Here is a 17232-nt window from a genome sequence, read left to right as displayed (position 1 = left end):
TTTTCATGAATGAGAGCCACTTATGTATCTTGACAGGTTACCTAATCAAAACTGAAATTCCCTTCTTGTTGGTTGTGGTAACCTTGGCAACAGTTCCCCTGGAGACAGGCTTTGACAAATCTCTATGGTCCGTTTAGCAAAGTCCTAACGTGGGTCCCCAGCAAAAAGCAGCAGTTTATTGCCCTAAGCAGCGATGATGCTGCCGCTTGTGTTTGACCAGAGATTAGCAGACTGGAGCCTTTTGTACTCCTTCTGCTGTTTATAGATGATAAGCGCTGCTGCGGGGCTGTAATGTCTGAGCAGAGGGCAAGGGACAGGACGGTTAAGGTAAACTGAGTACAGGCTGTTTTGGATTTTTTTGAAAGTTTCACATGTCAAAATTAGTAATTAGTCTTTTTTTTTCTAGTCTTAAAGTTGTCAGTTTCTAAAAAAATACATTACTACATCATCCTAAACTCATAAAGAAATCAGAAATGTAAACTATCCCATTGGTCAATAGTTCACAATGTTCCCGACTCGTATATCTTGACTTATCAATAAACATGAGGAATTTTAAAAATAATACCAAACATGAATGTTTGTCGAATAATCAAGCTAGACACCTACAAGTACCGGTCTGTCAGTTTAATTGGCTACAGGTATGTAAAGCTTCTGCAGTCCATGAGAGAGGCACAAGTGCACTTGTTTGTCACTTGGTTTGGTTTCTTAGAGACAATCTCAACAGCACCAACAGCAGGTTGGTAGCATCAGCTGCTTTACAGAACCCTGGGGATCGTAGTTGAGGTGGTGTGATCTGATATGAGGTGAAATAATGCCTGAAGCACACTCTTACTGACTGATGATTATTCCATGAAATAAAATATTGCACACGTCTGAAAGATCATTTGAACCATCTTTGTACTTTGTCAAAGACTTTGTAGCTTTGCTTTTGGAGAGAAAAGATAGCTTCAGACCTAGAAAATCAACAGGCTTCTTATACTATGGGTTGTGACAGCTGGACACTGATGTGGCACCAAACTAGATTCTGTTATGAATGCCTTTTGTGCCTATATGCATCTCATTGATTATCTTTGTATATTTATCCCTGTCACACAGATGATTTATGATTTATGATTTGTGTCTTTTAATAAGTTGCTGCACATTCTTTGCAGCCATAATTGTCTCAAGTCAAGTCCAAATGATGAGTGTTATGCTTATCAGTGAGGCCTTTACAGTATTTTAATTCGTAAAGATAATTTATTTATTTTTCCTGCAGTTTTTTTTTTGTCAGTTAAGGCTTATTTAAATCCTTGCAATGCCTTATATGTTACTTTTTTATCTTCATATCAGACTAAAAGCTTTTAGGTTGATCTATAAAGTCACGACCTTTAGAAAATGCACTGCATTTACCGATGGTCACTGATAAAATACCAGCTGTAAGTAAGACTGGAATTTGTTCTGTGCACTTATGTACAGAGACAGCTTAATGCCTGCCCAACATTCAAATGCTCCAAACCACATGTAGTAAATCTTAAACCCTGCAGATACCAAAAACAACCCCCCTCCCAAAAGACCAACCTACACTTGCTTGCTGATATCTTAGTTTTAGTGCATGTTTGCTGAAACGTCTTTTTCTGGAACATATGCCAATACAATTCACTAGATTTATGTTAGGCATTTACCTCAGTAGATAATTAAAATGTCAAGCCCTATTTCAAACGTTTGCACAACTAAATGTTGCCAGCTTTTGCTAACAAGTTACTTGAAAGACAGTTGTGAAGTTCACTGCATTGTTATTGTTGATTAAGATGTTTTACCACAAGTCATAAATGTTCCTTGATTTTGCAAGCCACCTTCGAAATTTGTTGAGTCACATTTTTAAATAATCATACAAAGTTCATCCGTTTTATTGTTCTATAAAGATGTTGTTTTTCTGGGCTTGCATTTGAGGCTTTTTTGTAATCTATACTAATTGATGAGTTCAATTAGCAAATGTTCCCAATTTAACAGCTCGGATAAAGAATATTAATTTCTGTCAGATACATTTGAGTATTCAAAACCCCACATTACTTATGATGGGCTGCAGAGGTTTCTAAGTGAACCATGGAGATTTAAGTGGCAGCCTCGGTGTAGACAAATGAATGAGGTTGCTCTCCACCAACACAGAAACACACACAATCATCGCGGTGGTCATAGTGCATTAAAAAGCATGTCAGAGAGTTGAAGTCTGCCCCCAAAATTTACCACTGAATGGAGATTTCAGACTTGTCCTGGCAGAGGCTAGCTTGGAGAGAAAACAAGAACTAATCAGGCACACACAAAAAAGAAACACTGATAGCTGAGGAGACAGAAAATGGAAAAAAAAACCTTTTATGTAATGAGAGAGAAATAAAGAGTGTTATTTGTCTAAGTGTTGTCTGTGTAAATATTTTTGCAGCCAGCTTCTTGGTAACTTAAGATCTTAGAGCATCATTATTTTCATCACATTGCTAAATTTGCTTGTCATTCTGAGCGTTATTCATGTTACAGGGTAGGACTAGTTATTTAGCACATTGTATTATTAATCAGTCTGCAATTTATTTATTTTTTTTGCAGCAATTTGAACACATATTTCTGACATAATGCTTTAGGGGTCGGGATAATGAGTCTCTTTCCTAATGACTTTAGTAGTTGATGAAGAAGACATGGCAGGCACTTATAAAATCAAAGGTTTTTCTGGCAGGATGAGAGTTGAGCTGTGTTCGAGTTTTTGAGCATGCGTCTACTAAGACAGGAAAAAGTTCAAAAAGTCTTCTGTGATAAAGGAAGTGACAGCTGTAGAGAGAGACAGAAAAAGAGAGCTGTAGACTGAAGCAGTGAGAGGACACTCACTGCTCTCATGTTTTTGCCAAACATGACACTGTACATGATGACCAAGCATCAGCCCAAAGGACATTTTTCTTTAAGTGTGATTTGCTCAGCTAGAACTTTGCAAACTTAATTGTGCTGCCATGTCTTTTGTCAGAGAGAAAAGGATTTCTGCTAAAAAATCCTTCCCAAAAAGCCAGACTTTAGATTTTAAATCCTTACTACGACATGTAGAGCCTGAGATGTAGCTGTTGGGTTTCTCTGCACAATCTGAGCTTGGGCTAAACTTTCTGGGACATTCACATCTAGGAAGATTGGCAACTATCTTGAATGTTCTGCACTTGCTAATAATCTTATCTTTCAAATGATGTACTCCAAATTGTTTGAAAGTTACTTCATAATACTTCTCAGATTGGTGAGAAATAACAATTTCTGTTCTGAATTCTCCAGAACAACAAACTGCATAAACCTCTGCTTTTATACAGGTGCTTACAGTTGATGATAATCAATTAATCATGTGCATTAAAAAAGTACCAGGCTGCTACTTACCCCCTTTCATTCCTGTGGAAGCAGTGCGGTTGTACCTAGTGCACCATTGACTCAAACAAACAGAAAACATGCATTAAATTTCCATTTCCATACTTAGACTTGCCAGGTGAACTTTTGAAAAGGCTCAGCTGAGCCATGCATGCCTGTCTTAAGGAAGTGAGATCTCTCTAGTTGATATGGAGACCATGCCTGTGTGTCCTGGTGCCCTCAGGAATGTCTGCCATGAGTTGGATAAACAACTCAAGAAAAAAAAATGCAGAAATACTTCCAATTTATACTGTAGTTAATTTATCTTATCAGCTTTTAATGAAATTCTTAGACAGAAAAATTATTCAAATAAAAAAAAAAAGAAATAATGGTAAAATTTGTCATGTTTAGAGCAGTGGTGGGAACCCTTTTATATGGCTCCCTAATCCAACACACCTGATTCAAATTAATAAGTTATTGTGCAGAATGTGATAAGATGTTGGATCCATTTGATTTGAGTCAGGTGTGTAGGAGCAGAAAAACATCTAAAACCAGGAATGCAGCCCTCGAGAACCAGGGTTCCCACCCCTGGTTTAGATCTTAGGTAAATTACGACAGTGATCTGCATACTTCTGCAAAATCTCCTAAACTATATAAGGTTAAGGCTTATGGAAAAAAAAATCTCTCTCTCTCTCTCTCTCTCTCTCTCTCTCTCTCTCTCTCTCTCTCTCTCTCTCTATATATATATATATATATATATATATATATATATATATATATATATATATATATATACATAAAGGTATCTGGGAATTTAAGTGTAAATTAACCAGATCTGCATCTGAATTTAATGGATTTTATCTTTGCTCTACCTTTCCAGCAAGTATAGCCAAATTCAACATGCTAGTTTATTCAGTTCTTTTACAAAAACCACTGAAGTCCATGAGGAATTATTCAGTTATTGTACTCAAGGAATTAGGAATGATTCATTTTATATACTCAAAATATAAATTTTGTTGACGCTACATAACATAGTAGCTTTTCCCTTCAACATCTACTATATAAACAGTATTTTGATGTCTCTCTACACAAATTAAATTTTCCCAAGTGAAAATAGTGAATCTCCAAAAATAATAAAAGCACATTTCATGGTATAAAGATACTTTTAACATTTAATACCCATCATACACAAAACCTCACTGATGATAAAAAGCTGTCATAGTTCAGGATTGTTAAAAATAAATCTTAGTTTGATTTTTTTTGTTTGTTTTTGGCTAGTCGGTGGATGATGGAGTCACAGGCAAGAAGAAGTAAAAAGCTCACACCTCACAAACACAGTATGTATGAATGTGCTTCTTCTATCATGCGGTGTGATCTCTTGCCACATCACTCTGAAAAATATCTCGTTCATCCTTGTTTTTTTTCTTTTTCATCCCTCTTTTGTGAAACAAAGGGCTGATTACATCACTGTAGGGGGCGCTGTTAGTTTTTAAAGGAGCATCATCTTTGCTTTGGCATTCGCTCCAGCCTCATAAGTGAAACCAGCTGCTGCAGCTGGGTCATTTCCATGGAGCTGATCAGTGCTGAGACAAAAAGATTACCTACAGCAAACATAGGGGTTTATTATGATTGCTCATCTCGAGTATATTATTAATACCACAAGGTGGGAAACAAGGTTTTCACCAGATATCAGATGGCTCCAACTGCTTGTTCATTTGGTTAACAAAAAGAAGGAATTTCAGGTCTTTTGGTACCACTGGCTCCCTCAGAGGAGCAATTGATATATAAAAATCTACAAGCTCTCATTGACACAGCTTCCCTGCGGACATGGATGTGTTGCCAAATAGAAATTACATGTTTTTGTCTGAGGAATCCTTTTAGGATTCAGCTTTATCTCATGGGAGTCATATTGCTTCTGTAAAACATTTACATGAATGGTTTCTGTGATGGCTGCAAAGTTCCCACTCTCTTGCATCTTCTGAGTTGCTAAACACATCCACACATATACACATCCAGATTTTTGTGTCTAAATAACATATTTGTGACTGTAAGAGAAATATGCCAATATGCATCGGCATCTGGCCTCTCATGACAAGATACCAGCTTTTATGAAATTAACTGCTGTCACTTGCTGTGCAGTGGTGAAAGGATTACAAGAGAAAACTGCTTGTGTTCATTTGACAGCACGTCTGTCGCCTCCAGCGATGCCGTAGCTGAGGCTTCACTTTAATTTCCACAGTTTCCCATTCTCACTCATGTACCACTCCCCCTCTTTTTTGTGCTAAATTATCTCTAAATTGGATATTTAGGGGCTGGGGAAATCCAGGGAAAGGAGTCCCCTGTCTGCTTCCTCTCCTTCCCACAGCTTTCTACAATACTGCAGTTATACAGTGTTTATATTAAGCAATAATGAGAATTCCAGTTTATAAGATCCGTCTTATTTATCTCCACTATCCAGACCTGGTCTCTTCAATGAGCTTAGGACTTCCAAATCCACTGTGTCCTTTTAGCACTCTGTATATGAATCGTGTTTAGGCTGTAGAGGTTGGGGTGAGGGCTTGTTATCACCTTCTTTCTCATCAAATAGCTGGATTAAGAAAGAAGGCTCTGATTGCTGTAGCATAACATCAGCATTGTATTGGGTTAAGGTAAGCGGGTGAATGTATTTGTGTGTTGGAAGACAAGGTAAAGGTGGGGTTATATTGGCAACGTTGGGATGACAGGGCTCATCTGTAGGTTCAATAAAGGCGTCGACAGCCAGTGCAGATTTATGACTGTCAAGCTGAAGGGGGAAAGTCTGGTGGGGGATGGAAAGAAAGCTTGCTATCGAGGAAATCTTATGCCTCCTTTGAGAGTCGGCCCCTTTTTCTCTTTAATTTCATGGCCCTCAGTGTGCTGCATTGTCTCTATGCTTTCTCTTGATTGTCATTTCGTCATTCTGTTATTATTTCAGGCTAGCTTTTTTTGTTGTTGTTGTTTTTACTGTCACCCCTCCTTTCCTCCCATACCACACAAAAAGCACTGCAGGTATTAAAGCTACATTTTTTTTTCTTTCTCTGCCAGCTACAGCTCTTTTTTTTTATCTCAGTTAAATTCAGAGAAGCCATATAATTCCTTGTATGTGTGAAAATGGATGAAGTAAATCAATGCTTAATTGCTTTTGTTCTACAGCAGTATGTTTTGGGTTACAACAGCAACATTAAACATGACTGAGACCAAGAATACCTGAGCTGAGACATGGTCAAAAACAGGGCAAAGTAGCTGATAGGTGACATATAGAATAAAGAGAAAAAGATAAATGAAACAATTAAAACAATATAATAAATAAAGGCAGGCTATGGCTGCTTTGAATTGTTTCTTTTTAATTGGAAACTCCCGTTTGTACATGGCGATGCTAAAAACATTTGCACAATAAAATCTATCTACACTAGTGTTGTACTATATGTTGTTTTGCTTTGTTAGCTTACACCAGTGGTAGGCGAGTTTTGTCCTAAAGATCTGCAATCCCGCAGGTTTCCGATGCTTCCCTGTTTCGGCACACCTGATTCAGATGTATGAGTCACTGAGCAGAACCCGATAAGCTGTTGGATCCATTTAATTTCAATCAGGTATGCTGCATCAGAAACGATGGCAAACGATGAAAACAACCATATTAATAAAGATATAAAGCTATTTTCAGTAGACAGTTTGCTTTCTTTAGCATGGACCATGTTGGAAGACTATAACATTGCAGCTTTTAATTAAATGCCTACATGCATGAAAACGGGAATATTTTTCTAAGTAAATTGCAGGACCCACAGATGTACAGTATATCATTATATAGGATATCCCATCAACAAATCAGAGTCACATGACACCCCGATATCCCTGCACTGCCTGTGATATTGTTTTGGAAAAACCCATGTGTTGCCATGGCAGCTGAGCCCCTGTTATTCCCACTGTGATTGTAGTTTTCCACCTGCAGCAGGAAAGAGACCAGTTCTCCTCCTAAACACTGTTTCCATGTAAACATTTTACAGGAATGGGTGTGTGTGTGTGTGTGTAGGTGTGTGTGCTTGTATGCATGCAGTTTTATTTCTGCAGCCCTAAGCAGAATTTGATTGTTTGGTTTTGCAGAAGCTCCAGGTACAAATCAATGGGTCAGCTGTTTGGAGAAGTCATGCCCCCCCAGCGCTCCTTTCTGTAATATTTTCCTTTTATCTCCCTGTTGTGGGATGCAGGAGAGGAGGGGCAAATGAGGCAACTCAGAGATCATGAAGATGAAGAGGCCAGCTATGGAAGCCACAGAAATGGAAATGCAGGCATCAGTTCATGAGAAAGGCAAAAGATTGCGTGTGAGAGAGAGACAGAGAGAATGTTGCTCAAGGCTGCATTAGAAGCAACGTCTAGACCTGCATGAAGTCAGACATGGAGAGACTGAAACCCTAATGTTTGACAACCACAGGCTATAGTGACCCATTAACAGAATTTTAAATATCTGTCCTCCCCCCACTACAAAGTGGTGCTTGTACACCTGCACCTTATCTATGCCAGGTAATGATATGCTAAGATATTTTGAAGATACATGCTCATAGCTCATAGCTTTTGTGTGCTTTCACACCTCAAACAGATTCAGAACTGAATATATAATTTTATCTATGCTTATTTTGTCTGCTCTTTACATCATTACTCATTATTGCAGTTTTTAGGTCTGATTGTTCCTCCTTTTAACCAAGAGATGGTTACAGCCTACGATGTTTGCTGGGTTGCTCAGTATGTTTGGCCTGAGGCATTATGTGTAGGCACCAAAAGGCATTCCCAGAACAACACGCACACGAGCATCCACACAGGGTTTATTGAGTGATGTTATTTTTCCAAAGCAACATGATTTGAATAAAAAAAAAAGGTCCTACATTTGTTTGAGTTTTGTAGAAAAACTGCTATTAAAGGTCAGTTATGGAGAAGTCGTGTCTCCTAACATGAACATACAGAGTTAGAGTTAGAAAAACCAAAAAGAAAAGAAAAAGAAACCAGGAGGGTACACACTTATTTCCCACTTGGTATTTTTTTCATATCCAAACCCAGTATTTTTAGACTAGTAATGAATCAGTGTCTATTACACTGCTGAGTTTGTTTTGGTTTGGCATTGTGGGAAGACACTGTTTGCTCCACACAGAGTCTTTATGTTGGTTTTCCCCTGGCAGGATGTCACTGGTAGAGGCAGGGATGGAGCTGCACCCACCGACAAACAGCAGGGAGTATGCTGAACAAATGGTGGGTGTACTGAAGGTCAGACATGCTGTGGATACACTGGACATGCTCTTTTTATTAAATTCTCTCCATTTTCCTATTTACATAAGAATGAGGAAGAAGCCATAAAATCATCATGAAATCACAGCCACCACATTGTGTTTTGTCTAAACTATGGTGCTTAATATTAATATCTAGTCCTGGCAGAACAAATTTAACTCTCTCTAACATTGTAAAACAAGTCATTCCTAATCTTGCTGACCTTTGTAAAGTATTCAGATGTTTCTTCCTCTCTTTGTAAATGGCAGCAGTTATATTCACAGACAGAAGCACTTTGTACTGGAAGATCTTCTATTTTTTTCCCCACAGAGAAAGTGATAATGTCCACCGTGGAAGCAGACAGGTCAAAGGGAGGTTGCTGAAAATTTCCCTTGAGATGCTGCACTTGGTGTTTAACTTATTTGAACCTTGAGCTAGTTTTTGCTTGGCCTTTTTAAGTGTTTCCTGCCTAAGCTTTGTGTTTTTGTGTGAATACATGAACAAAGATGCAGGAGAAATTCATTTTATGTGCCCCAGTTTCCTGAACTAAGCATTAATTAGTGTTGGAAATTAACTCTGCAAGACTTGGCAGCCTTCTGAGAGTGTGAAGCCAATCAGCAAACGTGGTGCACATCTACCTATCTTTGTCTTAAAAACTGAGCAGAAAACCATATACGAATAAAAAAATATGTTTTGCAAGTCAAAAGATATCTTGATATATAACAATGAGAGATTTTAAGCATCTTGGTTTTGTCCAGCCATTGAGCCAACTGTATTTAAATGAGTACTTCTAAATGTATTTTATATTATAACTAAGTTTATTTCTTACATTATCCAGTTGTTGGTGTCTGTGTTACTATGGCTAATATTGAATTGCAGTACGGAAATGGAAATGTGTTGAACAAATGTTGAACAACACTAAGTCAGTTTTTTTTCTTATGTCACAGATGGTCATTTCACAGGGACCCCCCCAACATATGGTTACGATGCAGACCGAGCAGAGGAACAGCGGAGGCACCATGACATCCTGCCGTACATCGACGACTCACCGTCGTCCTCTCCGCACCTCAGCTCCAAGAGCCGTAGCAGCCGGGACACTCTCTCCTCTGGCTCACTGGAGTCCTCTAAGTCGGTCAGTGAACCATCTCATTATCTCATGTAAGGTTAGAAAAGTAGTCTTTGTTTTGAACAGTCATCAGCTAAATTTCCTCTTTCTAATATACAGAATTCATACTGGAGCTGGTCTACATTGACAAATGGTGCCAGCTCTTCCATATTTCGACCTCATTGCAGACCTAGAACTGGGCTAATCTATTCTTACAACAATCCCGCCCTGTCAAAGAGCCATCAGTTGAGCAAAGAAATCTGATCAGATTTTAGAGAATTGATGAAGAAAAAAAATCACTTCCCTCATAAACACAGGAGTGGTCTTTCATTAAAGTAACCCCTTCTCCTTAAAAGACTGACTTTTTTTCATGGAAGGTATTATGTAGAAGTACATACCTCCCCCACCACTACATCAGTGCATTTATCCTCCTGCCCCTCCTCCTTCACTCTTTTTCAGCTGTGAAGAGAAAACCAGTGATCTGTATCATCTGATGCTTTTTTAAAGATAATCAATGAGAGAGCATATATGCACAAACATATTCACACCGTTTTCTCACCTAGAATCTATTCTTTTGGTTTTATTTCATTACCAGCTGTCACATATTATTTTTGCATCATTTACTTTGTATATACCCAACACAATTTAGCTATAGGCTATAGGTTGAGTTAGAGTGTAGGAGTACAATGGGAGAAAGTATTAGGCTAAGATGATCTCTATCCACTGTGGTCTTGGAGGAAGTATGAAGCATGAAGCTCCGTCCCCTCAGTTCTTTTGCCTGAATTGGTGAGTGTGTGGCAGTTAATCTGAGTAATAGCATGAATGTGCCAATAAATTATGTGCTTCTCTGCTGCATCTAACCTTTGACCTGTGAACTCTCACTGATTTAATTTTATGCACATACACACCGTGTCTCCTCTATCTGAGATTGCACATCTGCTATCTGTTCAGGGAAATGACCCAGTATTTCATATCTGTGAATGGTAGGGATTTGTAAATAATAAGGAATAGCAGTTGTTTTGAAGGGAAAATGGGATGGCTCAAGGAAAACGCTGCATTCCAGCATAGTGCCTATAGTTTCACGATCTGGGCCTCTTTGCCACATCTAAATAAGAAATGCTTACTGGCATAGACAACATAAGGAATTTTAAACTAGATGGATTTGTCCATAAACATAATCTCAAAAGAAAGTGTTTCATTCACAAAGACAACAATTGAGAGTGGATTAATTATTTCGATCAAAGAAAATTTAAAGAATGTAAAAAATTTAACGTATCCTTTGAGGAAATCCACCAACATACTAGAGTTGCACCTCTTCTCTATGAAGAAATGGGATCAACTTTCTCCAGACTGATGAGCAGGACTGATCAATAGCTACTGCAGGTATTTGGTTGTGCTTATTGCAGCACAAGGGATCTTAAATGGATCCTACCCACAAAGATCCACATATTTTGACACTTACAAATATGTAATGTTTAACCATTTTTCAAGTTTTTTTTTTATTTTGTTTTAATTTCATTTGTTTGTCTGCTATTTATTTTCCCAGTTTGGAGGATTAGCTGAGTAAACAGTCATGTTTAGAGGCAGAATCCCCGACTCAACACTGCATGCTTGGAGTTGGCAGAGTTGGCTCTTAGATGGCCCGTTAAACATATTATACAGCACTATAGCAGTTATCTGTCGGCAAATTTCCCCACACAGTCAGACGGGCTTTCAATAACTGCCATCAAAATGAAGTTACCATCGTCCTAAATTTGCCCTTTGACAACTCCTCTTCAAACACCACCCGTCTCCTTCTCTAATTGATGAATCAGAGCCCAGACAAGCTGCGGTTGGTTTAGCCTGATGGTTTTATTACATCACTGTGATGAGTCACCATCAGCAATGCTACTGATTTAGTTTTTGACTTTCCTAATCTGACTCCTTCTGGCACTGGAGAGGGAAAAGAGGGGAAGTTTCTGATCAGAAGTCAGCTACAGATGTGAGGATGGTTCTCAGAGCTAAATCAAGGACAACCAGAGGTCACTCCTTTTTCTTCCTAGAAAAGTACAAGATAATTTTTTATATGTTTATTGGACTTTTATACCAATTAGCAGTAGAATAAGCATGCAGCAATTGTCCTTCTTTATCCTGTCAGTTCAGTGTGCATGCTCTAAGCAATGAGATCCTCACTGTTGTCACACCCTGCATCTTCTTTTCACAATCTAATAAGTGAGGTCATTTTTCTTCCTGCTAAGTCAGCATTAAATTATCAACATCAGAAATTTAATCACACTGCATGATTCAGCATTGTGCACATCATTTCCAGGAAGGAAAAAAAAAGGCACCAGCTTTGTCTCTGTGGAGCAAATCTAACTGAAGTTTAAACAACCAAAAGTAATGCTTCATTTCAAATAAAACCCATTGTTTTCCTGTACCAAAGGATCATTCTCAGACAGCTCTATTACCTAGCAGACGTGCAGATAGGAAGCAATCACATTAGACATTTTAGAAAATGAGGGACAGCAGAACAGGATGCTAAACAGATTATAAAATGAAAAATGAAAACTGAGAAGTGTGAAACAGAGCAAGCAAAGCCATTCACATCTCCTCCCCAACCTGATCCTTTATAATTTACACTCCGTGGGAAAGCCAGGCAGAGAAATGAAGAGTAATGCTGTTGTAGTTGCTTTTCTCAGAAACTATCTCAGCTATTTGTATCCAGTTGTCAAGTAGGCACTTTTTTCGGCTGATTTGTATGTTTTTCCTGTGAAATGTATCCACCCAGAAACAAATATGAAGCGAATAATATTAAGAAGAGCTCCTGCGTAGATATTTGTAAGCTCAAAGGGTGAAGTGTGGCTTGTAATATGACATATTGGAGATTGTTGACACTGGACATGGTTATATTGGCACACAAACCTAATATTTACCAAAATGGCAGAATGTGCTATTGACTTTTTTTTATTACAAATATGCAGTGAGAACCCAGAGATGGGCTCATTAGTTGCCACGGTGATGAATAAAATATGATATGTCTGAAGTGTGGGTACTTCCTAGGGGAGTCGTTTGGGATCTGAAATGATTCACAAACCCTTTATGTCTCCCTTCAGCTACATCAGTTCCATCCTTCTAGACATTTAATGTAGACCCTCATGTTATTTTACTGGTAGAAATGTTCCGCAAAGCTAATACCCCATTGTTGCCCAACAAGGATTTTTATTCATGTTTCATCATTTAAAAATATTGCGGGAGCTCACTTGCTACCTCAGGCTCTCCATTTTTAAGGCTGTGGGTGCAAAAGTGCAATCATAAATTGTAAGTGCATTACTTATTTACTTAGAAAACACTTTCATTTGCAGTCTCAGTTTGCAGAGATAAACAGTTGTTGTGTTAAATATGTAAGTGTCCAAACATAATGAGTAATTCAAGCATTTTTCTGGTGAAGGTGACTTTATTATGCAGGATACAGCACAGATCCCCATCACAGCTTTGTGTGATGCCTAACATACATCTGTCAGAATTGTTCTTTTATCCTTTCTGTAACGAGGAAAAAGAAAGAAAGAAAAACTGAATGATGAGACGATACAGTTAAAAAATTCATGCATTTTCAGTGCATGTTAGTTTTCATGAGACCAAATCATGTTAATGAGCTAAGCTGCATTGATTAGTCACTTAATGGATAAGACGGGTGACAGGAAAATCGTTTTGATGATTAGTTAAGGTGTTGCAATTTTTCAAGCAACATTTGTTTCTTCTGGCTTCTCATTTGAAAATATCTGCTTATTGATTTGTGGATGCAGATATCATGTTATTTATTTATTTATTTTACATGCTCTGTATTGGACATTATTGATGGAAATAAACCATTAGCTAAATCAACAATGAGCTGCAGCTTTAAGTAAAGTGATGTTTTGTTAAATCATGTGCTTTTCATGACAATCTCACCGTCTTATCAGAGCTGTGTCCTGTTCCTATCTGATCTGATTGCATTACTATGCACTTTATAGTTTTGTAATCCATGATAGTTATATTTACATTTAGTTGAATTTCCAAAGTGAAATAAGGTTCAATGACTTTAATGTCACTGAACATATGGATAAACACCTACACCTCTGCTATGTTGGTGGGGCATGTCTGACTAATGTATCCGTGAATTTGGTGACAAATCAAACCTAATTATCTCAGAACGATATCTGCTAGTAAAGAACTACTATGTTATGCAGATCACAATACTCCTAAAGTGTTTCATAATCTGTTGGGCTGAAACAGCCCCCAGAGATCTGTGCCATCATCTGCTTATGCAGTGACTATAAAAACAGGTTTCAAACCCATTTGCCCCATCATTTAAATAAATGCATCTACACCCACAGACATCTACATGTATGTGCTCACTATATACATGTAAATTCATCTCACAAGTGGTACTTACACATTTACTCATACTTTTTTTAATTGATGATAGTACGTAGTTGTGTAAATGCTCAAACAAATACAGGTCACTGCAAAAATTGAGGTGACGGAAGCAGTAGTTGGTTCTAGTGTTGCAAGAGAAAAATGAGTTTTTTCTGTAAAGCATGTTCACACCTCTCATGTGGCTCTCACCTTGATTCCAGCAGGCTGGACCAGCTGAAGTTACAGCAGCAATATTTGAACATGCTCCTCTTCATGTGACCAGTCTTGACCCTCTAAGTCTTATCACATCTTGACTGTGTAGTTTGGACATATTGTGTGTTAGTGTTTGTATGTTGCCAATAAAATGTGTACAACACAACAATGCAGTTTGTGGTAACACAGTCCTGTCGTCTGACTCATTATACTCTTGTTTTCCTCTTCCTTTGTTGCCTTCTGCCATCTTTTGTCTCTTAATTACCCAGTTTTCTTTGACTTGTTTGACGTTCCCATCTAATCTGTGCTCTTTTTTATTTATATCACGTCTCTCATTCTTCATGCCATCTTCCCTTTTTTCCTCCTCAAAAGCTACAGGATCGAATGTTTCCACATCCAAACTTGGGCTGGTGTGTGTATGTCTCTTATGCATGCACGTATTTATACCCCGACCCTGTTTTTCTGTCATGGGAGATCCTGCCTGTTTGATTTATTTCTGAATTTTGTGGTTAAACAAGACAGCGCAAGGATTTTTTCTCTGTTTTCTTCTCTCTGTTGTCTGTGCTCCTCAGTGGGCTTTGACTTATCTGAGGGGAATGAGGAAGTTACCAGACATGAATTCAACATGTTACATTGAGAGATTCTTCAAGAGTTTTATGTTTAGCTTTTAACAAAGAATCCTCAGTTTAAGACTTAAGTTTTTCAAGAGGCCATTTTGCCATCTGATAAAATGAATCCTTCTTCATGACTCATACAATAACTCATGTTCACTTCAGCATGAAAACAAGGAGGAACATGATCAGTTTAGACCAGATGAAGCTCATGTACTCTTGGAGGTAAAAACACACTGAACCAAACTGGCTATTGTTGAACTATAATTCTTGATTATTGAAACTCAGTGTGTGTGTTTGTTACAGACTGAATGTGACCCGGAAAAAGGTTTGGAGATGAGGAAGTGGGTCCTGTCTGGGATCTTGGCAACAGAGGAAACATACCTCAGTCACCTGGAGGCCCTTTTGCTGGTGAGAAAACACTTAGATTAAACATAATATACCAATGATGATCAGTATTATCTGACTTCTAGATTAGGAGGTAATTTAAAGCTATTTCCTTGGTATTTGTAGATGCATCTGAAAAGTAAGAATGAAACACGGTAATGCGATAAAGTGGGCTAATTTTCTACTGTCTGGTTTTTACTATTAGAATACAAATGATAATCAAAATAATGGAAAGCTGTAAAAAGCAGAAAAGCAAAAAAATACTGGCTTTCTTTCAATGATGATTTAGTGATTTCAATCATACTTCAGTGAAATTTGGCTCTGACTTTAAATGCCTAAGCAATACTTCACAGATCTTTCAGATTTATTAAAAAATATAGGAACTCTTGAGTCCAGTGGATGGAAGCATTGTTCTATTGAACAGATCACTTCACCTAGTTAAAGGTGATAATCCTTCCCTCTAAGGGGAATACAAGGGCACCCAATCCATTCCAGCAAAATACCTCTCCACAGTGCATTAAAACTACCAGATCACCTCACTTTAAGGTACTGAGCATCTTAACCTGTTGCATGCTTTGTTTGTTCCTCTCAGCCAATGAAGCCTCTGAAAGCTGCAGCTACAACGTCACAGCCCGTGCTCACCGTGGCCCAGATAGAAACTATCTTTTTCAAAGTGCCTGAACTCTATGAAATCCACAAGGAGTTCTACGATGGACTTTTGCCCCGTGTCCAGCAGTGGAGCCACCACCAGAGAGTCGGAGACCTCTTCCAGAAACTCGTAAGGCTTTTTGTGCATATGGACAGTCAAAGTTGGGCTGAACCGTTAGTGGTTGGAGTGTTTCATGTGTGTGCACTCAGGACAGCAGTTAAGTCCCTGGTGTAACAGTCTGACATTATCCCTAATTAAAGTGACAGCACAGGTCACCAAAAGACAATCAAGGTTTAACCGCGACATTTATGGTTTATGGATGTGCACCCAAAGCAAACAAATAGATCTGGAGTGGTTATTATTTATAGTAATGTTGTTTCTTTAGTTAGAAGGCTTTCAGAGGCAGAATCTTTCAGCTAAATTGAATAAACTGATAAAAAGTGGATTTGTGGTGATGTTCCTCTTTGTCATTTTAAAACGAGACAAATCAAATCAAATCTTCCCTTTCTTGCTATTTCTGTTCTCTTTCTGCCCTATAGCCGTTTCTGCTAATGATGTTGGGGCCAAAATGTACAGTACACTGGTTCTATTTAATCATTTTCACAGTGGGTCAATTAACTCACAATGAATCATTTGTTAATTCTCTCAGAAATACTGCTCCTCACACTGGTGTGTCCTTTTGCTTCTTTCCCTCTTATACTCACTTATGCTTGAACACACACATGCACATGCATGCATGTGCACACACACACACACACAGAGGGAGGTGCAAGCATGCTTCACAATGCCCCCTTTCTGCCTCAGGCAGTTGAGGCCATGGCAGCACTGTGTGCTTTGTGTCTCGAAGAAGCTGCTATAAATAGGAGCCTCTTTCTCTCACAGACGCACACATACACACTCATTCTTATTAATTTATCTCAGGAGTTTCCCCTTGGGCTGCAGATAAGAAATTAGGATTTATTATGTATCTTTTGCTGTTAAGTAGGTGCATGTGAAAATCCAATTCTGGTAATAATCAAATTAATAGACAGTTTGACTGGTCCATATTTTATCCTTTTATCCTCCTGATTGGGTTAGGCTTCCATCCAACAAAAAAATGACCCAAAATCAGCCCTAAGAAAAGATGAGATATGTTTCTTATGACGATAGGGCAGATTTACGTTAAAAGTAGAATAATTGTTGACTCTGAGAAGAGTTCAGAACAATGCTGTCCGTTTGGTCTGCAAATTGTAGCACACCCTCCATTAGTGGACCCTAAAGATGTAAAGAGGAAGGGTGAATGA

General features: G+C 38.3%; 1 protein-coding gene across 1 annotated transcript in view; it reads left to right on the top strand.

Moving 5' to 3' along the window:
- bcr (BCR activator of RhoGEF and GTPase) overlaps positions 1 to 17232 on the top strand; it is a 76916-nt gene that overhangs the window by 32745 nt on the left and 26939 nt on the right. Inside the window, exons 2-4 of the mRNA XM_041970890.1 lie at positions 9558 to 9742; positions 15220 to 15324; positions 15893 to 16078. Coding sequence (XP_041826824.1) covers positions 9558 to 9742; positions 15220 to 15324; positions 15893 to 16078 — 476 coding nt within the window. The remainder of the gene's footprint in view (positions 1 to 9557; positions 9743 to 15219; positions 15325 to 15892; positions 16079 to 17232) is intronic.

Source organism: Melanotaenia boesemani, chromosome 19 (genome assembly GCF_017639745.1).
Source record: "Melanotaenia boesemani isolate fMelBoe1 chromosome 19, fMelBoe1.pri, whole genome shotgun sequence".
Taxonomy (NCBI): domain Eukaryota; kingdom Metazoa; phylum Chordata; class Actinopteri; order Atheriniformes; family Melanotaeniidae; genus Melanotaenia; species Melanotaenia boesemani.
The sequence above is the reverse complement of the archived record's forward strand: the minus strand, read 5'-3'. Positions and strand labels throughout refer to the sequence as shown.